At 55.4% G+C, this 22437-nt stretch overlaps 2 protein-coding genes across 12 annotated transcripts in view; one reads left to right on the plus strand and one right to left on the minus strand.

The window, feature by feature from the left end:
* LOC122371883 (kinesin-like protein KIF2A) overlaps positions 1-1339 on the plus strand; it is a 43253-nt gene extending 41914 nt beyond the window's left edge. For all 11 annotated transcript variants that reach the window (XM_043348642.1, XM_043348638.1, XM_043348643.1 and 8 more), the window contains one exon: positions 133-1339. In XM_043348642.1, coding sequence (XP_043204577.1) covers positions 133-275 — 143 coding nt within the window. In that variant the 3' untranslated portion in view covers positions 276-1339. The remainder of the gene's footprint in view (positions 1-132) is intronic.
* Positions 1276-22343, minus strand: LOC122371882 (ATP-binding cassette sub-family G member 8-like). Its single transcript, XM_043348636.1, has 9 exons — positions 22122-22343; positions 5774-6711; positions 5327-5571; positions 4602-4989; positions 3731-3914; positions 3349-3475; positions 2974-3135; positions 2573-2687; positions 1276-2395 (listed from the first exon to the last, which is right to left on the minus strand). The coding sequence occupies exons 1-9, from the start codon at positions 22133-22135 to the stop codon at positions 1905-1907; spliced, it is 2664 nt and encodes an 887-aa protein (XP_043204571.1). The 5' UTR covers positions 22136-22343; the 3' UTR covers positions 1276-1904.
* Positions 22344-22437: the final 94 nt, after the last annotated feature.

The raw sequence follows: 22437 nt of genomic DNA on the forward strand, positions 1-22437 counted from the left end.
TTCTCCAAGGATATTCCGTCATTTGTGTAAGATTTCGTGGGGTAATTCGTTCATTTTGATCTGCGTTCCCTGCTGCCCGCCGTGTTCAGTGGTCGATTCGTTTGCTGACGCCGCCCGTCTGTTCCTCGACAGCCTACGTCCAGCAGCTGGAGGACCTGCTGGACGAGAAGATGGACGTCCTCGCCAAGTTCAAGCGGAAGGTGGAGGTGTACCGGTCGCAGCTGGCCGAGGAGGAGAAGATATCACGGAACATCAAGCCGGTGCTGCGGCGGTAGGGGTCGGCCGGGGGCTGCTCTGAACTGTTTGAGAAGCTCGGCCGGCCGGTCTGAGACGGTACGACTCGGTCCGGCGTGCAGTGGCGTACCGCCGTCCAGTGTGTCTGGCTCTGAGACGGCTGAGTGATCCCGCAGTGAAACAGCGGGGTCGGCTCGCCGTGAGCAACTAGGAAACCCGGCGGCGGCCCACGCTGAGGGCATTAGGCGGCCGGTGAATCGGTGTGCCGTCAGACGGCCGAGCGGCCGGCCGCCGCGGCGGTGAGAATACGGTTCGGGGTGGGGAGGCAGGTTTTGGGAGCCTGCGCCGGGCACCGCGGTCCGGCCCCAGCATCCACCGCCGTGACGCCGGCCGAGGCGACTCGGGCGCCGCTACTGTGATCCGCGCTAACGTGACGTGACGCCGCGTGACGAAATGTGATCGGACCGCGTATCGCGGTCGCCAGCACCCACTCCCACCCGTCGGGGTCCCTCGCACACGTTCCTCAGCAGCGTGCGGTGTGCGGGAGAGCCGGCCGCGAGGAAACTACTGAGGCGACGCGCCGGTCAGCCGCCGTCAGCGGGTGCTCACAAGTCAGGAACGAGCGAATACTGGCACCGTCGACACGTGTATCGAGTGTAGTTTGATGATAAAGTGTGCTGCCAGTAGCTAGCTGGTAATCGACCCACGGTGCGTTCTTGAAATTGCGCCAGTTTTTGTGCATAATGCCTTCGTTTCTACTGTTGCCCTTTTGTGCCTGCTTGAGTGCGATTGGCTTATTTGCATGTTGTGTTTTATCAGTCATCATCCATGGTTCCATTGGCGCCGTCTGCGGCCGGTGGACGGGGCTGTTCCGTGCTGTGGCGCCCGCCTGTGTGACGCGCCACTCGTACCACCTAATTATTCTTGCATTACTCTCCGTCGCGACTACCTGTGCGAATTTTCACCCACTAATGATTTGTGTTGGGCGCCTACCGACGCGCCTAGTCGGGCAGCTCCGACACCGCTCGAAATGGTCTCTGGTTGGCATGGTGGTATATTCTGGCCCGGCCTGTTGAGGCGAATACACACTATGATTCACTGCGAACTGGGCTGTTCGGCTGAGACCGAGCATTATACGCAGGGAAACAACACACTTCCACGTATATAAACACTCGCAATGTCGAGATGTTTCCGCATACACGCGCAATATTCGGCAGTCAGAAAGGACATTCATACAGCACTCCCACATAGACATTTGGTTGGCATTTTCATCGCACCTTATCAAGCTAAATAAGTCGGTAAACTACATCAGTTGTCAGTTATAATTCGAATAATTTAGGGAACAATTGACCTGTCTTTTCACTTGATAAAAAGTTGACAAGATCTCTACGCCTACATACACTGGTCGCTCGAGGCTATAGAAAACACCATGTTGCTCCCAGAGCGATCAGTCATCCGCCCTCGTCAAACATAAGAAATCGCCCCACATCTGGTGGAACCCAACCGAGGCGTCAATACAACACTACTCACACCGGCCCGAACTTTGGCTGCTCCGTTATAAATGCGGTAAAAACGGGGCCTATCTGTGCGCCCCGAACACATTCGATGTCTAACATTGGCCTGGTTCCCCACCACACAGTTCATTTGGCGTCCCGCTCGCCCCTCCCTCCCTACGAGTGTTTGATGTTCTTTCCGCGTGACTTGCGCTGCCTCTGCCGGCAGCAGAGGGCGGCGGCGGTGGCCAGCAGGGCGGCGACCAGCGCCGTGCCGGCGGCGGCCAGCAGCGGCGCCAGTGGCAGCCGCTCGGCCGGCGCCACGCCCAGGAAGCGCAGCGCCTGCGCGCCCGTCTGCACGCCGCAGTCCACCTGCACGATGATGGTGTTGCTCTGCGGCAGGATGGGGTTGCGGTCGCAGCGCAGGCCGCGCACGCCGTCCAGCTCGTCCCAGACGAGCCGGCCGAACACCCAGCCGGGCACGGACACCCAGCGCAGCCAGCGCGTCCACGGCGAGAGGTCCTGCGGGTGGGCCGACCAGCCGGCCACCAGCAGCAGCGGCACCAGCGCGGCGGCCAGCCAGCCGGCCGACAGGTGCCGGGACGAGGTCAGGTAGGCGGCCGCCACCGCCAGCAGCCGCAGGCTCAGCAGGTACGCCAGCATGTACCCTGCGGAATGGGGAGGGTAGATTAGCCATCAACGAGACTTAACCGTCGCGTCGGAATGGGACCCGTACGTTCAGAGCCAGGGGGACTAATTAATTTTGACAGATCGGTATCATAAGCTGGGAGGGACAGGATTTCATCCTCAACCCTGCACTTTTCGACTAGTAGCGTTCAACGTACCCATGTAGAGGTAGAATGTCATGTCGCTCTCCTCTGGGTGTGTGCCGGCCATTTTGTAGGCGGGCACGATAAGCAGCAGACACTGCAGCACCGAGCCGGGAAAGCTGTAGAACAACTGAAAATATGGAAGGGGACTGTCAGTACTCTTCAGTTAACAGAGGTGGCACACCAGCTCACAGGACAGACACTGGAGCACCGAGCACGGTCAGCTGTAGAACAACTGCCGGACAGGGAAAGGAGATCAGGACATCCCCCGGCACATGGGCTATTCGTGGAAGATCGCACTGAGAAGCGTGAATAGAGTTCACCACATTTTTTATTGCCCCGCATATCGGGTTTAGAGTCCATGTGTTACGATTAGCGTATGTTACCGGCAGCGAGTCCGCCGTCCTCGGTCTCACCTTGCTGACTACGAGGCTGAGCCGCGAGTAGAGCCGGTCGGCCACGTCCCTGCTGACGGCGTCCTTCTCCTTCCAGACCTCGCTGACACTGAGCAGCAGCAGCGGCCACAGCGCCAGCGCCATCACCGTGTAGTGGAAGCCCAGACGGTCCGGCACGTTCTCCTGGGAAAGGTCAGTGGCGGTCGGGTCGGGTCAGAGATCGGCGCTTCAAATCCAGCGCCATGGATGTTACTAGTTCTGAGGATTTACCTTCATAAATTGTATGACGTTACTGTTGTATCGCTACTGCTGAATAATCATCCCCAACAACGAATCCCCTTTTGACGACTGATTTCATCATCGAAGCTATGAGCTGAAGAGCATGATGTCACTGACCTGGTCCTTGTTGTCGCCCCTGATGTCATAGAAGACGGTGCCCACGATGACGGACATGAGGCAGGCGAGCGTCATCGATGACGCCCATCGGATGAGATTATACGGAAATGTGTACACCATGGCTCGACTGGAGAGGAGACATACACAGGTCAGTCTCGTCTGCACGGGACACTCCCGGTCACTCACTAATAGCTACCAGCGATCCTTAGCAGTCACTACATTGAAGAACACGAATGATAACTGACCGGTGTATCATTGCGATTCAAAATGGAAAAAAAAACATCCACAAGCTGGACTCTGCGTGCACAACCCTGTCAGGTCACCACACCGCAACACTTTCCTGGTTACTGCCTCTACCTCCACCAAGTTCTCCCCAACTCACATCCAGAGTGCCAGTATCTGAATGCAGCAGTTTGCTCTCCGGATCTTTGGCGGCAGCAGGCCGGGCGGCCCGGGGTCGGCCAGCGGCTCCTGGCGCCGCTGGAAGGTCTGCGCCAGCTCCGTCACTCGCTGGGACGACTCCAGGGTGGCCTCCGGCGACAGGTCATCCAGGGTCACCAGGTCAACTGCGGGAGGTGATGGGTCACAAAGTCAACGGCGGGCTGGTGACGGGTCAGAAGGAGAAATCAACTACGGGGGAAAGGGACAGTGGGGAGGATGAAGCCATTCAAGCCAGATGTGGAGGGAACAGATATGGGACTGGATGATTATGTGGGGGACGGACGGGGTCAGCACGAGAGGTAATGGTCAACTGAACTGTACCGTCAGGGGTAGCAGGGGAGCTCATCCCACGTCCAGGCCCACAGAAGAGCAGAAGCTCCATTTCAGGGAAGGGGTTAGTACTGGTCACGAAGGTGGTCAGAACGACAAAAGCCGGTCGGTCGTAGTGTGAAAACGATAGTCACACCGTCTCCGGCTGCCCCCAGTCTGGGCGATGAGTCAGTTCACGACTCCTGTTTAACGACGCATTCACGTGAACCGTGAGTTTTCACTTCGGTGGCACGCACGAATGGGCGTCTGGCGTTTCTCAGTGTAACTACTCGCGGTCTCAAGCGTCACGCCTGTACGCGCCTGACCCCGGAATTAAGTCATGAATTTACATGCTCGTGACTATGCCTGCCTTAACCCGTTCGCCTTTCTCTCCGCTCGATAGCGCCACCCCGGTGCTCTGCTCTGCTGCACATTATACCGGTATACCACCAGTTCCCCTGATCGCCCACCAGCCTCGCCTCCTTCACCAATCGCCCACTCACGGTAGTAGTCGGACGGGTTCTTGTAGGCCGGGCACGGGTAGTCGATGAAGGCGAAGTAGGGTAGCATCTCGCGCCGCTTGCCGCTGTAGATAACCTTCCGGTCGGAGATGAGCATCACCTTGGACAGCATGGTGAAGATCTCGTAGGTGGGCGGCTGCAGGGTCAGCATCACGATCCGGCCGCGGGCGGCCCACTGGCGCAGGTACTCGACCAGGAAGAAGGTGTCGAAGATATCCATCTCGCGCGTGGGCTGGTCGAGGAGGACAAGGTCTGTGTCCAGACTGAGATGACAGGCGACGTTGAGTCGGCGCCGCTCTGAGACTGTGAGGTCGCGGACCGAGGTGTGCTTCACCTGACCCAGACCGAGATCCTCGATCAAAGCGTTTATCTGCCGGAGAGAGGGGGAGGGAACCAGGCGTCAGCGACTTTGTGTCATAGAGGTGGCGGAGGACACGTGAAACAGGCCTACGTTGGTGACATTTCAGGACTTACATGAAATGTCGCGAAAATGGCAGAATATGGGTAAATCAACTGTTTTCAAAGATAGCTCCAAGCACAATACACGGAAACCAATAACCCTGCTAGATTTCAGCTGGTTAACATGTTGGACGACTGCTTGTCAGTAATATTGCCCTTCGATTTAGAGGGAGGTTGACCGTCCCCTGCACCTTTCCTCGTGCCACAGCCGACCAGCGTAATCCCGGTTAGTGACTCCTGTACGACACCTTTTGTTTGACGTTGAAGCCGCGCCCTACATCGCCCGGCTCCTGCAGGAAGGCGTGAAACAGCATGGTCTGTCGGACGGACATGTTTGGGCTGAAGTCGCAGTTTTCCTGGACGTAGGCGACGCGTCGCGCTAGCCGGCCCGGGTCCACCTGGCAGCCGTTGACCAGCAGGTCTCCGGTGACACGCAGGGACCACCGGGTGCCGCAGTCGGCCAGCGCGTCCAGCAGCGCCGTCCCCTCCCGCTCTGTGGGGAGAGGGAGAGGGGGTGTCACAGGGGGCATGCATTATGGTTAATACGCATTGCAGCTTGGTGACTTCGTGGTGTGTCCAAGCCAGCAGCATCTACATATTAAACCTGCCAAAATAAATGCCCGTTTATACATGGGCATTATCCTTTCCTTTTGTTGGCCTGACGGCTCACCTTCCCGGCCCTCCCGCCCACTCACCGGCCGTGGTCATGATGCCGACCAGGTCGCCTCCGCGCGCCTCGAACGTCACGCCGTCGACGAGCCGCCGCCAGCCGCCGCGCTCGGATCGCTCGCAGGTCAGGTCGCGCACCTGCAGGTGCGGGTGCTTGGTGTCGGCCGCCTGGTCCTTGGGGAACAGCTTGTCGTTCAGCATCGGCGGCTCCTTGCCGTAGGTGGCGGCGTCTCCGCGGCGCGAGAATCCGGCCGTGCCGAGCGCCGCGCCGCGCGACAGCCGCGAGCCGAGCGAGGCGTGCGAGCCGGCGCGGCTGCGCTGGCTGGCCGGCCGGCGCCGCTCCAGCTGGGCCGTGTACGCGCTCTGGGCGGCCAGCTCTGAGCGGGCCGTCTCCGGGGAGCGCACCGCGCGCCCGTACCCGCCGCCGTCCGCGGCCAGCAGGTTGGCCTCGCTGCTGGAGCGCGGCCGCCGACCCCGGAACACCGAGTCACCAAAGGAGCGTGTCGGCGGCGCGCCCACGCCGCGCAGGTCTGGGTTGGACTTGGCGCGCCGGTAGCGCTCGGAGCGGCCGCCGCCGCCGGCGCCGTCATCGCTCGAGTCGTACCCCGAGCTGCCATCGGGCCGGGACGGCGGAAACACGCGCGGCAGCCCGTACTTGAGGTAGGTGTACATGTTGGCGCCCAGCTCCGACTTGGGGCCGTACTTGGGGTGCTGCAGGATCGAGTGTACGGTGGTCTCGCGCAGCTGGAAGTTGCCGTACGGCAGTGGCGACTTGTCGCTGCTGCCCAGTGCCGAGTCGGTGAACTCCGAGTTCAGGTTCTGCCGGTAGATGGACCAGGCGTGCAGCTCGTCCGAGGTCGGTCGGCCCGGCGCCAGGTGGTGTGCCGAGCCCGCCTGGCTGGCCGGACCCGAGGAGTACTTGCGACGCATTGCGCCGAGCTCCCAGGCTTCTGTCGAGTCAGACCTGAGGACACACAGAAACGACGGACGGTCAGACACCAGGCACTGTCACTGCTGTCACGCATTAGCCTAGATCGGTGCAATAATTTATCTCGCATCAGCTGGGAAATGATTGAACTCTATCGTGATCACCGTCACTAGCGTCTCACGGCCTCCCGTTACGGCCTGTGACTCAGTAGTGGGTCACACGCGGCGCATCGCTCATCTCTCGGACAGACGGTCAGTGAGTCTCTGTGACAGACGGTCAGTGAGTCTCTGTGACGGGCTGGTCAGTGAGTCTCTGTGACGGGCTGGTCAGTGAGTCTCTGTGACAGACGGTCAGTGGTCCGCGACCGTCAACTGCCGTCTGACGGCCGCCAGATGGACGGGCCAGGTCCGCTGACGAGCGAACGCAGGATTCGGGAGCACAAGCGACGAGTACGAGTGAACGCATGATTCATGATGGCAGCATTGGAGGTCTGACCTACCTAACATCCTTCCTCAGCTTCAGAAAGTACATTTAAAGTGAAGAAAATTTCGTCAAATTCCCATCTTTCCGTCCCTCCCATCTCCTTCCTTCGCTCCCGGTGAGGAGATAATGCGGCGCCGGTGTACCGTCGTCGGCACACGCTCTGCCGGCCTCCGGGGCCCACTGCCGACCGTGACGCAGCCCGTGTAACGGTGCCGCTCCGAGCGAGCGACGAGCGCCAGTCCGCCGACCGTAAAACGCGATCAATAACCGATCCGGCGCGCCGTAACGAAGAATAACGACGCCGGGCGCGCGGCGAAAGCAGAACGTGTCGCTACCGACTCCGTGAGGATTTCGATTCGTGATTGAGCTGTCCATGTTTAAACACCGACGACTTTACGGTTTAGTTGGGTCGGTGACCAGTGCAGCTCGCCCAGCGTCTGACTCATAGCTGTTAGCTACCTGCAGGCGTCGGAAGCGTGCCTCCAGCACCAGTGTCAGCTCCCACAGTTGGTAACCGTACTGGAACTGCTAAACGGTTCTAATTGCGCTGCGAAATGATGAGCTCATGCCAAGTCAACGTAGGCCGGCAAACTCGGAATAGGCATCTGTCCATCTTTTACTTGATTTGGTCTAGCATGCATCATCGAGCATGCACGGAAGGAAGACTAAACGTAATCCATGCCATTGGCATCTCATAGAGGTCTGTGAGAACGGGAGTGGCGTCCTTTTCTAACACATCACATCAAGAACCGCTAATCGTCCTCATTTCACGCTCAAGACGGAGCGGAGCCATTCTCTCGCGCTGATGTCGAGACAATGGGAACGACTACCAGCGACGTTAGCGTACTTTGTTGCTGAGGCCGTTGGCATGGACTCATCACAGCGTCTGGGAATGAACGCCGCAACAGCAGCACCTGTTTACGACTTGTTTTTCTGTTTTGTCGGAATTCCTGTCCGGTTCCAGACAGCCGTTTGACAGCCGTTGTCGCATTCCCGCTGGCTGTGTCGTGGACGGGATGGAATGGCACTGCAAGAAAAATGACTGTTTACTCAATCCCTTACCGTGCCATTCATGACTTTTGACAGGTCCGCATACATCGTTTGCTATAAAGCCGGCACCTGTTTCCGAATCGAGTTTACTCTCACGGTTATGCAATATTCCATCTGGCTACGCACTAATCATCACACGTAAGGCGCGTCTATAGTTTCTTTGTGCGCGCTCGCCCTTCGCCACCTTTCTCCTCGGGACCCGTTACTATTCCCGGATCTAGGCGCCGGCCCAGTCAGTGCAGATTACCGGTATAGGCCAGGTCATGGGAGAGGTCACGGCTGGGTCACAGACGGGTCAGGTGGTGGGTGAAGGGACGGCCCGGAGGGCAGGCTCCAGTCACTTCCGCTGCCAGGTGGGATTGCGCGGCCGCTGGCGCCGGTCGGACAGAGAGCTTCCGGCGCCTCAGAGCGGGTCAGCGGGTCACAGAGGTCACTGGGAGCTTCCTATCGAGCTCAGACCAGGGGCGGGCTGCCGCCCGGCGCGAGAGGCGGGTTCTCGCGATATGTTCTCGAGTCTGACGGTCTGTGGTCTGGAGTTTTGTGCACAAATTCTCTTTGTTGGGGATTAACGTGGTGAGTCATTGTTGCCACTAAATGTCGCCCATACTCTACAATGTCGCCTATCTCTAGTCTCCTTAACACCTGGGACCCGCACCCGCGGCCCAATCTGACCTTTGCCACCTGGTCAACTGCCCGGCAGCCTCTGCATTCTGCAGACCACCTATACCTCCACCCCAGCGAGCAGGAGTCGCGGCCGGCACCCGGTCACAGCCCAATCACTCGGAGTGAAATGCGAGCCGCCATCGGTGACCGAGTTCCGTGTACCAACTCCCAACGGCTGGACAGAGTCGCCGCCGACCGTGGCCGGTATCGAGCCCGACATTACCCGCCCAGCGGCGCACTCCGCTCTCAGGGTGTAAACTGGAGCTGCGGGTTTACGATCACGGTAAAGGGGACGGAGGCGACGGGTATCGGAGCGCCAGTGTCGGTCCGGCTTCGTCAGGTTTACGGCTCGTTTCGAGGACACCGGATGACGTGCTGACGGTGCTCTGATTCAGCGCGTGCTGGACCCGCTGACTTGGGGGCGGACCTCGACTCGCGTGATCATAACGATGAACAATGGGAGTAAATTCCCTTCAGCAAATTACCTCGCTCGGTAGGTGATAACCATCTGAACAAAACATCACGGGCCTTGAAACCGCCTACAGAACCTTTCCCGGTACGAATGCAATGCTTTCAGGATGTTGACTAGGATGCTTGCAGCTTGATATGCGTCGCCATTTTAAGAAGTTTATCGTAAAATCCATCTCAAATGAAGCGTGACCGATCTTTGAGCGATACGGGTGTTTGGAAATAAAGCCGTTTTGTCTTCGAAGAACTCGCAATAATCTCAAGGCGAGCGAATAGCTCAATAAACCTCGCTTGATCGGGTTCGGCTATCTTTATCAGCGTCTGATCTGTACCGTATCTCAGACCGGTCTCTCTATCAGCCGATCGGACTGTGAGCCGATATCTGCCCACGGACTGGGGCAATCAGCCGGGGTTCACTGGTCGGGCCGAGAGTTTGCCGTTGGTCGTCACTGGTCCGTGGCCGGGGAGCTCAGTTGGTCAGTGGTCAGCGGCGGCTGACCGGCGGACACGGCTCGTCAGTGGGCCAGCGAGATGGACCGCCGCACCGCAGACCGTGTCCGTGTGCTGTGGTATACCGCTCTCCGGCCGGGCACTCACAGGCAGTCAGACTTGGGCACTGTGCGCTCGTCTATTGCTGATTGATGGACGGAGCGAGCCACCTGCTCTGACATGGGCTTACCATCACTGCCGGCCGGCCGGCCACCAGACGGCTGTGCTCTGCTCTGGTTCTGGCCGCTGACCGACTGTCAACTGTCCGACTGTTTATCAGCTCGATCTACAGCCTAAGTTTGTGACGCACGTTTGACGTTAGGGGGTCTCTTGACAAACTGCATCCGAGTTCTCTCCGCACGCAGGTGAACACTGACTGCCGCTATGGTGACGACTGGCGACGGAATCGATACATGACACTCCTCGGCCGCACCTATTATTGTTACCTCAACGATAACAGTTCGATTGCTGTTCATAAGCTTCACTTTCACTTGAATAATTTGTAACCTTGCCGAGGTTATACGGCCGTTGGAAAAATGGTTGCCTTAGTCGTGAACTAATCAATGTCCGTTTAGCTGGACGTGATATTTTTCTTGTAAAAAAGCAGTGGTTTCCTAACAATTTTAGTATGTCTTTATGAAGTTACTTTCAGAGTGATGAACTGTTCATTGCGTTTGTCATCGGTATTCGGTCGGCACTCGACGCTTACTTTCCATTCCGAGTTTTCCGATCGATCACGAGCATAGCTATCAGGTTTTCTTATTCCCATGCCAGTCATGCTTATCCTGTGTGGGCATTTTATCTTTGTGAAAGTGTCGCGTGCCGCGCACGAAAATTAATTAGCCGGCAATTACAGGCATTTCGCTTTCAGGGTGTCTAAGGGTTCGGTTTCTGTTCCACCATTGCAATCCAAATATTACACCATCATGATTGCTATTGCTCTTGTGTATTTTCATTTCACCGATTCTCTTGTGCTGTTATGAAACTCACAACCTTTCTATTTTGTTATCTAGCTATCCCCACTTGAAGTAAATATCATTGTTCCCTCGATCGCTATCCATTCACCGTCCAAGCACGTTACGGTGAAAGCTGCTGTGGCCATGCCCGCGACCTTGTCTCTCTCGGTCTGGCGGCAGGTCCGTCCTATCTCCATCGCACTCGCTGCCAGATCTGACAGCTGATAATTATCAGTCCGTATTCAGTTCCGTGTCGCTCCCGGCTACTGAGCTAGACGGACGCGCCTTTGTTCTGTCCGTACAAACGTTCTCACCTCTCGCTGTCATTCAGCGCTCGCAGACGCACCCCTCCAGGTCACCGTGTCCCCGCCGCCCTCTCCGGTCACGCGGTCGCCTCTCCATGCAGATGGTATGCATGAGAGCCGCCCTGGCTGGATGTCAATGGATGCTGTTCAGACGCCGGTGCGGTGTGGGAGGGTGGGCCCGCCCGACTGACCGCCTGGTGAGACGGACGGCGGGAGGGACGGCGGCACCGGGACCCGGGCGTCACCGTCCGGCGCGCCCACGGAGAGGGGTGGCGGGCGGTGCCGGGGCCGCTCCACCCCGTCCCGACTCGCCGGCTCACACCTGTTCAGAGGGAATGAGCGGGAGTGAGGGGTGTTGTTCAGCGGAAATCATTGCGAGATGCTTATGGTGATGATTAAACATGCTGAGATGGTTTTTCTTTGCTTGATCGTTGGTGTCAACAAAAATAATTATGTGCATAGTGTAATGATTAATCAAAACAGCTGCTTTACACTATATGTTTGGGTTTACTTTGCCAAATAATGTCCGCGCTCCGAGACGCTGTAAGTCACGCTATCCACCACTCGCACCTGCCGGCTCCCCCACCCCGTTTGTATCACCCATTGTCCGTCTCGTAGGGGAGGAAGGGTGCGTCGGTCGTTTCTGAGATGTAGACGATAGCGGTCCCTTTCCCTGGAAGCTACAGGGGAGAATCACCTTTATCCGGTATGGTGGTCTAACCGGAAAAGGGGGGAGTTCTCTGCTGGCCTCGTGATAGGCTCATATCCTGATCCCGATTTTAGACGTCCAAAGGAAACTGGGAAATGATGTCATGGAAGCTGACATGCTGCAGTATGACAGGTGAATGGAATGCAGAGCTGTCAGGACCACGTGCAGCAGGAGTCACTTCTTCCTCCAGCCCCGTTCAGCCTGCCCTCCGGCTCGGGTGTTTGGAGGGCTGTCCACTGGCGCAGTCCAGCCGGTTCCCCCGCTGCTCTGGTGACCGCCACCGGTCGCCACGCCGGCTGCCGGTCGAGTCACGACCATTCAGTAGCTGCGGAGCAGGGGCCGGTCAGCGAGACGGTGGGAACCCCGTCGACATCGGCGTGCCGTAGGCTTTCACCGCAGGAGTTGCGAGTGTCACACCCCCCCCCCCCCCCCATACTAAGACGGTGGGTCAGGAACTCACCTCCCCACGGACCGTGGGAACAGAGCTGCAGGAGAAATGACATAAGGATTAGCGTCATCCGGAATGCCACGTTTGAGTCCTCCGCCAGATTTACATTATCGTTCTCTCACTCTCTCTCTCTCTCTCTCTCTCTCTCTCTCTCTCTCTCTCTCTCTCCCTCTCCCTCACCCACCTCACTCTCCCTCTTTCTTTCAACTCTCATACCTACGTTACACAGCACATTTCTGTCCAGTATCCAGCCAGTCGCCCTGACGCAACGCTGCTGCTGCCCACGGTAGAAGACGCGTCGACGAAAGCCCCGCGGCCGGAGAGCGGTAGGATCGTCCGGCCGGGCGAAACTCACGGGCCAGGTGACTCATGAGTGGTTGAAAATGACGTCAAATAGTTGGCTCTGCTAGGCTCAATGAGAGGGAAAAATAAGTGGATTGTATTAAGTAGCTATATATGGCGTTATCGCCACACGTTCAGCACTCAGCAGCTTATCGATATCAGTTGTGATCTATGAGCTGCAGGAAAATATGCAGCAGTAAGCTTTGTGCGAGTAGAATTTCGTAGTAATGCATCAAAGCAATGCTCATGGAATTTCACTACTTGTGCGTAGGTATATACCTAACCTACTATGCTCTCTAAATGTTCAAGAACATAAGAAACATGCGGCACATACCTACATTCCTATGTAATCAGATATGAAATAGTTCAAGAGACTGAGCAGAGCTACAGTGTACCTGTAGCATGTAAGTTACCTACATTTTCTTATCAACTCTCCTCACTAAAAAGTCGTGGTCTTGTCATGCCTTGGCAGCGCTAGGCCTTGATAATTTGCAGCTGTATGAGCTAACCTCTATTATACATAGCCACATGACCGACCCGGCTCCCCATGCCGTCCGTCTAATGTCGGTCACGTGACGTGTCCACTGTCCAGCTCATCATGCTGTCCATCCGGTGGCATGGTCACGTGACGTGTCCAGCTCCCCATGCCGTCCGTCCAGTGTCGGTCACGTGGCGGTCAGTCCCGTTACGGCGCGGCGGCCAGGGCCGGTGTGTCTCACTCCGCCGCGCTGACCCGCCGTGACCTCTGGAGGGCCGCTCGACGGCGGGACACTGCGGGCGGCGGCACAAACGGAGGGACGCCAGGCAGGCCCGGCCCTCCGGTCACAGCTGAGCCGCGGGCTGTGGCGTCATGGGGTCACGTCATTATGACGTCATCCGAGCTCACCGGCACGGAATATTCACTAATGGCGAGTTATCACGACTGAGGTATGGGCTGGCCGTGGAGTCACGAAGAGAGGTCGAGATGAGGATGGACTGATTTCTTACGTCTTTTGATTCTTAGAATAGTCTTAAGATCAGTCACGGCGGTCGGAGTATGATCTCGGTCACGACTAACGGCAATTGGCGGAGAGGAATGCACGTCACTGCTAGAGACTTTTCTGTAAACGAATTTTTGTGGCAACCTGTCTTGGATCACGGTCGGGCTCTGTAACATCTAGATACACATAGAAAGTCTGAACGCGAGAAATGAGTATTAAACTGAACTATAATAAGAAATTGCATTGCCCAGAGCGCCCGTAGTGAATGCGGTTATTATAACAGCGCTGCAACTCTGGATCAGTTATAATCAAACACAATGATAATGCGCAAAGTTATTGTTGAGTAAGGTATCACATTTCGACTCCGACTTGATTGCTTCATGATATGCAATCTCGGTATATCATTCGCACGCAGCAGGCAAAATGTGATTCAGAACTAAGCGCCGAGGACGGAGAAGGCGTTCACAAAAATATGAAATGCGGGTTGCGACGTCTTACAGTCGATCTCTTTCTGACCTTTAGACCCTTTCCATATTCGTTTTTCCTATATTTAACTTCGGTACATGCTCGACAGGTTTCACATTGTCTGGTTATCTCCGTTTTAGTCCATTCAAGGTTTGATAGATCCGTTTTTCAGACGCCTTCTTCTATTTTCTTGTCGCCAGTCTTTGTGTTCGTTTTCCATTGACGGCGGATGGGAGGGCGGGCTTCTGCCCCGGGGTCGATGACTGCGCTGATATGCCGCGCCGAATCGCTGATATGCAGCGCCGAACCGCTGATCGGCGCCGAACCGAAACTGGCCGTAACTGCTGACAAACAGAACCGAGTGCTGGCAGATCATTGCCGAGTGCTGATAAAACAGTTCTGACTGCTGACGGAGCGGTGATGAGTGCTGACGGAACAGTGCTAATCCAAGATCCAGTTATACGGTGATCGTCCACCGCCCACTGAAGACGGGCTGTTCTGAGGGAGTGTTGACACGGCTCTCACTCGGTCCCTGACCCGAACATGACTGGTGGGCTGTTCCTGCCCCGCGCCCCGCTGGGATGTGTGGTGACAGCTGTAGCCGTCCCGCGCCCCGCTGAGCGGTGTGGACTTTGAGACATGGGGAGTGGCGACAGTGGGACGCTCACAACATGGGTCTCCTACGGGCTTAGAACACGTCGCTGGCGTGTAGGCATCTAAGCTTTCTTGTAATAAATCTAAGTACCTGTCTTAGGTATGTTCTACGGCGACACAAACTACAATCGTAAGTCATTAAACGGTGTCTTCACAGCGTTGGGTAGTCCCGATGGGTAATCTAACTCGTATAGCTGACTTATGATGCATACTAGTGCACCTTATCAAATTAGTTATTCCCTATATAGGTACTCGTAAGTGAACACAACAAAAGCTCCTATGAGACGTTCGTGCAACCAGTATTGCTAAAAATATTATTTCCATCTAACTCATCGATGTCACAGGGCAGTAGTCGGTAACCTGACCAGCACTTACACAGCCACAGTCGGTAACACAACCAGCGCAAGTAGCAAAGGATCGGATAGCACATTGCCAACTTCATAAACCCGCCAGTTCAAGATATGTGCAAACAGAGACGTAACAATAAAACCGCTCCTTGATGCACATCTATACAAGAATTACGAGACACCGCCTTACTTCCAGCGAAATCTCGATGGGTGGGGCGGAGAGCGAGCCAAACATACCGCCACCGAAGGTCAGTGATGTTGTTTTCGACCGTGTCGGCCGCCCAGGACGCCACGAGTGCCGTGCACGCGCCCACCCCCTCCCACACGGCCCCCTGTGCGTCAGACGAGAGCAGGCGATCGCGTGCTCTGCTGCAACTCAGTACAGTGATGGACAATGGTCCCGCACAGACCCGGCCGCGGCCGGTACCGGCTGAATTAACCTCTCACGGCGCGGCGCGGGACCTAGTTTCGGACCGCACGCTCTCAAACAGCCATCAGTGGCACTAGTGTGATTGATATAGCGTCCATTGGGGCACACGGACAGACGGCATGCAAAGCGCGGTGGTAGAACAATGCCACCCCTCCCGATCCGTTCCATTTCACCCACTTACGCAATGCGCCCCGCGGATTCCGCTCATACGTCCACAAACACAGCGTTCCAGTCCTTCACACTCTGTGTGCATTTCCACCACACTTCACCGCACCCATCCACGGGCCCATCCGTTCAGCCGGCGGCCGGATCACCCCTGTCCCACATTTCGTCACACCGGTGGCCCGCATTGTTGGCATTTCCTGTATGTGCCGCTGAGGCTGTGTGCTGGCGGTCTGGACCGGCTGTCGGACCGGACCGGGACGTCAGACCGGACCAGGTCGGCCAGGGTCAGTGACCTTCCGACCGGCCGCCGCCGCCAATCGGTCACCGTGGCCGCTCCGCTGCGGACGACCGGTCAGACGGGTCGACCGAGAGGCGCACAATGGTCTCCGGCGGTCACCGGGGGCAGCGCAGTCACGAACGGGACCGGATTAAGCGGAACCTCTGCGTGGAATTTAAATCCGGTAGCGGCTGTGAGACAATTCTACCCGACAATCAGGAAGTCGGGCTCAATATGTGCCATTTGTAAGGAGCAGCTTGCAAGGCTTTAGTTCCACTCCGCTTATGTTTTCCGTTTAATCAACCGCAGCCTCCTCTTCCGTTTGAACTCAGACGGTCGTGGCCCAGTCATAGTGGACAGGTTTCCAGCCAGCGGGAAAAATCCGCTCGGATAAGTCATCGCTCCAACCACCTCCGCTGGTGGCGATGACCGAGCACGGTTCGTCGGAAGGTCATCTCAGGCTCAAAAGAAACGGTATATACCATTCGAAAGCCGACGGTGAGCTGAATCCAAAAATTTAATTTTTATCAAAATCGATCGATGGCCTTTTTTGAAAATTGCGTTTTTGTAAAAACTTAATAATCTTTTATTTAACGGGCTGTCCCGGACATTCTTGAAAACATAAACATGTATTTTTTAGTTCCAGTGAAAGCTAAACGCCAAAAGAACAATATTTAGCGAAGCAATATTTCCAAACATTAATATGCGTCTCCCACAGCCGACAATAAGGCGCAATCACACAGCTCAGTGTCACGATAGACCAAAGTCAGCCACACAGAAGCGTGAATTGACCCTTATCGACTCGCAGACCGGGCGCTCTCGGCCCGCCTGACCGGTCACGGAAAGAACGTTCGGCTCTCGTTCTACTAAACAAATGTCATATTTGTCACTTTAACTGTCCACATCGCTATTAAAGTTATTCAGGATACCTGTGAAGAAAATTCATTGTTCTGCTTGATTTACAACATGCTTTAATTTACATTTTTCTTATACATGTTTTGTTCCATCAAGCTGCGATCAGTGCCCGCGCAGGGGAAGTGAGCGGGGTTTCACTGTCAGAGGCTGTACTGGTGACAGCTGCTTGGCCGTGCGACCGGTCAAAGGTTACCCTACCCCGCCGGGCGCTACCCCAACTCCACCCGAGCTGAGGCCGGTGCAACCTCTGACATTTCAGCGCGGCCAATTTTCCTTATATGGGCATGATACCAAGCTCAACTGAGCAAAGTAGACATGAACAAATGCAAATTAATGCATGATGTGAAGATGACAGAACAATGAATTTTCTTCACATGTATCCTGAATAACTTTAATAGCGATGTGGACAGTTAAACTGACAAATATGACATTTGTTTAGTAGAACGAGAGCCGAACGTCCTTTCCGTGGCCGGTCAGGCGGGCCGAGAGCGCCCGGTCTGCGAGTCGATAAGGGTCATTTCACGCTTCTGTGTGGCTGACTTTGGTCCATCGTGACACTGAGCTGTGTGATTGCGCCTTATTGTCGGCTGTGGGAGACGCATATTAATGATTGGAAATATTGCTTCGCTAAATATTGTTCTTTTGGCGTTCAGCTTTCACTGGAACTCAAAAATACATGTTTATGTTTTCAAGAATGTCCGGGACAGCCCGTTGAATAAAAGATTATTAAATTTTTACAAAAACGCAATTTTCAAAAAAGGCCATCGATCGATTTTGATAAAAATTACATTTTTGGATTCAGCTCACCGTCAGCTTTCGAATGGTATATATCGTTTCTTTTGAGCCTGAAATGACCTTCCGACGAACCGTGCGAGTGTTCCCTCTGCAGCGACCAGACCGCAGATTCCAGTACGGAAATACCAGGGATGACCGCACCGCCGCGCGGCTGAATTGTGGGTCAGCGGGCCGCTGGGTACCGGGCGGCGGTCGCGGACAGCCGCGCCTATAATCCGCGCAGAACGCCGGCGGCCCGGGAGCCGGCGGCGGCGCGCTGCTGACCACATTCAGCAGCCGTCTGCAGTGTCGGAGGGCGCTCAGCCATGGAACCGGCCCGCGGATTCAGGCCGATGGGTGTGTATCGACTGGTCAGAGACCGCGAGAGGAATCGGGCCGGTTATCGCACCGAACTGGGTGAGATGACCGAATCAGCTCGAAAATAACCAATAATCCGAAATATGCAATATGCACTCTTAAATTGATATTTTTCAATGAAGTCTCGTATGTTTGTTTTATTCCATGTCAGTGACAAAAAACAAATTCAAATATCTAATATTGCGCAAAACAACCCAAGTGGAAACTACTTACTACCTTCAGGTCCATGTGCATGTCTTAACTCACGGTGAAATTATGCACAATAATTCCACAAGAGACATCAGTGTAAAACGATACTATCCGGTGCGTATAGCATACCTGGCACCAAACGCACTGCTGAATGATAATAATCCCTGCATAACGGAATCTTCCAGGAGTTTTATTAGCCATCCGTTGAGCGTGGTTGACCTCTCGACCCTAACGAGCTGTCGGGGGGGGGGGGGGAAGGTTTCACTTCCCATTGCAATGCGCGCATCTGAGCGCTGCGAGTAGCGCTCACCAAACGAGGATGTGCCGCTGAAAGCCCATCATTCACATCGGGCTCACTTTCATTTACACGCCGGGTGCCGCACAGGCAGCTTTCCTAAATAACTACTGCCGCGTTGCTTCATTTGTTTCAACTGCTGACCCGTGGAGTCATTTGTAATAGGCGGACCTATTGTTTGGGGGCACAGGTGCGGGCCACTCCTGACGCAATGGCCGCACGGGGTGCCGGCTGCTGCCTCGTACCGTGGGCACGTCCGGGGAGCTCGTGTTTGCTCAGTGGTGCAAATAATTACCAGCCGCGCTAGTAATGGGCCACGCTAAGTTGCACAACTCAGTTGAGTGAGAGACCCAGGAGACTTTCATTTTCAGAGTGTGAAGTTTTCGCCAGAAGCTCATTTGGCGATAGGCGAAAAACGAGGATGCTGGGTCTTGGATACCGACACTTTGGTGGAGAGGTTTCTTTCACAAATGCAAGGTAATAAGGGTTGCATCTCAATTCACTTTGAATGCAAACATTTAATTAAGGGTAACGCCATTGGCAAATGGCGGGAGGTCGGTAAAGGCCCAATCATCGCAAATGTGCATTTTTTTCTATCGCGTTTTTCCTTACGAACATTTACGCACAAAGCATGTGATAGTTCATGCAAATTAGTTCAACATAGTAACGTTTCTACTTTATTCATGGCTCAGATTGTCTAGCTGCTGCAGAAGGGGTGGATGCTCTGTGCCATTGTTTGTGAGGCTCGCTTCGGACGGTGGTTAGACTTCTGGAGCTATCGGAGGTCACATCAACGGTCGACCATCAACCCTCGGCACCATCCCACCGAAACCGACGAGGCCGGTGCGCACATGGTCTTCACCTCGGTCATCGTGACTTTTTCAGTCGAGATCCATGGACAGGAAGCAACGAACAAGCTGAAGATGCACTTTGAGCGCTGACCCGACCACACCAATTGGTATTGGACGCTCGTCTTTCATGTAAAAAAAAAAAACTACGTATGGGCCACGTACGAGTCCTTGACCCTGACGATATGAGACTAGAGGTTTTGCGGATTCGCTCGACCATCTGCCGAAGAGTCGTGAGACCACGTGGCACGGCTGCCGCAGCACCTGGGAGCGCCACGTTTTCACCCCTCACGAGCCTGGAGGCTGCTTCCGTCGTGACACGGCGTGAACCAGAGACAAAGGCGGAGCGGCGGAAAGCCCGCACGAGTCCGCCCCCGCCCCCGCCGCCGCCGGGCGGTCACTGCACCGTGCGTGTCGATCGGCCGATGTCGCCGGTATCGTCGCCGGCGGCGGTGGCTGAGGCGTTTTTCTGCCACCACCGTCTGGCCTTGGGCGCCGGGTAGGGAGGGGCTGACGGAGCTTTGTGTACCGACCGGACACCGTCCGGGGGGAAGGGGGAGGGGGGTAACGAGCTGCGTCCACGAACCCTTCAAGGCCGGTACCGGGCCGGCGGGGTCTCACGGGCAGGAATCACGGTCCGTGGTCGCCGGGAATGTGAGAACGGCGCGGACGGAGACGACTCTTCTTGGTACGGCGAACTTTAATCGATGTCTCTGAAGGATTTCAGCGCCCGGATGTCAAATGATGTCGAATGGTTACCGAGCCCAGGATGAACATTAACCATCGCCCGTAAACGGTGTTTTGCCACCTTCGCCCATGCAGGGGGGGGGGGGGGGGTTGGTGCGACCCCCCCTGGCGTTTGAAAACGGAGCGTCGTAGAGCTTAGCGGAAAAAACCAACGGATTGCTCTCAACGAGATCTCGCGATTGGTGGTATATTTTTTGGTCCTAGGTCAACATTTGACCTACTTATGACCGGTCAAAGGTCAAATTTTCGGAAAAATCTAACCTTTTCAGATTTCCGCGCCGATTGCGGCAAAACGGTAAGAGATATCGACTTGAAACCTTCACTATCGTGATCCTTGATCAATTCTCTATCGTTTGGTGTGTATTTCGATGTCATAACTCTAAAAATGATGCGTTGGGAGCATCGGAAGTCTGCAAGGTCATTTGTGCATTGGGTCACGTCAGGCGTGTGACGTCACTGACCTGACCCTGACCCAAATTGAACTACAAGAAACAACCGACGATGCCTGAAATGGATAGCAAATTCGAATTCAGGGCATCAAAATACCCCGAAAAGGCATACAAGTGCAAGAAGTCATTACAGGTCAACCGAGGTCACTGACCTTACCTTGACCTTTAGTAACCTTCAAAATGTCAACAGACATTGTGCCAATGTCAACAGCCAGTTGTGATTCTAAAACAATCCATCAGTGTGTCAGGTCAGTCGGCATTTATACCAATGTGAAGCAATCTCCAATTTAGCGTAAATCTGGCCGGAGGTTGTTCCCTTTATGACGTCATAACTCCGTGACCTGACATGACCTTGACAAAAAAAATACCAAAAGTTGCGCAAAGGATGCCCCAAAGGGTACTGAAAATTTGAGCAGGCTATCTGAAACGGTTCGGCGTGTAGCTAAGAAAAACCTCAGGGGGGGGGGGGGGGGTTACACCAACCCCCCCTACATGGGCGAGGGTTAAGACAAAGAAGAGCCAGGCAAGCGTAGACATGCTTCAGTCCTTGAGCTTGAGAGGGCATTGTATTGTATTGTATTGAACAATCATGAGCGATCCACATTCTGAAAGTGCGTGACGATTACTGCTCCAGGATACACGCTCAGACCCCGCAAACTCATTATGCCACACAGTGTGGCATAATGATCTTGTGACGCATTATGCCCTTGGTTACTGTATTTTGTAAACTGCAATTCATTCCTGGACTTGCATGAGTTATGAATGCGGTAAGTGCTCGCGTGTCATTAGCAGTAATCAGGGTGTTAAGTTATCCGCGTCACGAGACGCGCCGTTTGGAGTGCCGAGTTTCCTCCGCCGGTAGCCGGTAATCCGGGAGGTGACCAATGACCAGTTGACCACTGACCACTGACCAGTTGATCACCAGTACCACAGGGTCAACTGCAATTGACGGAATTGCAATTGCAATTGATCAAACGCCATGAGAGACGGTTCGATGACAGCCGCGATAACGCTGTATACCTATGTAATCGGAGAAACAATAATGCAACCGTATCACAGTATTGGTGTGCCAAGAGAGGAAGCTCTTATCAATGCCTGACGTGGCTTGGCATCGTTTGTTCGAATGCTGCTCAAGAACCGGATGCGATTTGAGTAGCAAACCGTATTCGTAAACATCTGCATGCATTTGTAATTAAAGCTGCACTGATTGATTCTGGCAAAGCTATAACATGGAGGAGCCCGCAATATTCGACGTACCCACGACTTCAAGCCACCTGAGCTCCTCGCGCGTCAGTCTCCCAGGCTGTCCTCCCTTCCTCCCTTCCTCCCTCCTACCATCGGGCTGGGATTCTCACGGAGGAGGAGGTGGAGGCGGGGAGGGTCAGCGGCCTCTGGACGGGCCGCGCTGCACGACCGGCGACCGCTGCCGAGACACGGGACGTGCCGCTTACAGGACAGGGACAGCACGGGAGCCGCCACCGGGACAGGGCAGGGAAGTTACCACGGTACTTTTATACACCGGAGGGGGAAGGCCAGCGACAGACTGGTGCGAAAGTTTTTTTTTAGGACAGTAGGTGATTTCAGAAGATAATTAGACACAGGTGAGTTGTTTGTACTTACCGACGGCCCCTCATGTTCCATTCGCGGGTTGTGCCTCTCGCCGGTCCGGTTAGGTTCCTGTCACGCACACAGACACACTGGCACTCTCACAGCCTCCGCGTTATCCACTGTAGCGGCACCACCCGCACACCGTGCACCTCCGCCGCGTCTCACCATCCACCCTCTACCGCCGCCGTCCGTCCACCGCCGCCCCGCAGCCGCCCTGTTTGCTGCACACGACCCAGGCATCAGCTCCGCCGCCGCCGCCGCTGCCGTCTCCACCGCTCCCCGCAGCGGTAGAACGGCGCACCGTCCGTCCGAGGGCTCTCATTGGCCG

This window comes from Amphibalanus amphitrite, unplaced genomic scaffold (assembly GCF_019059575.1).
Source record: "Amphibalanus amphitrite isolate SeventyFive unplaced genomic scaffold, NRLGWU_Aamphi_draft 001288F_arrow, whole genome shotgun sequence".
Classification (NCBI taxonomy): domain Eukaryota; kingdom Metazoa; phylum Arthropoda; class Thecostraca; order Balanomorpha; family Balanidae; genus Amphibalanus; species Amphibalanus amphitrite.

Coding starts and splice junctions, on each gene's coding strand:
- LOC122371882 (XM_043348636.1), bottom strand. Junction 5,572..5,773: donor CGGCATCATGACCACGGCCG/GTGAGTGGGCGG, acceptor CTCTCCCCACAG/AGCGGGAGGGGACGGCGCTG. Junction 2,396..2,572: donor GACATTCTACCTCTACATGG/GTACGTTGAACG, acceptor CCCATTCCGCAG/GGTACATGCTGGCGTACCTG.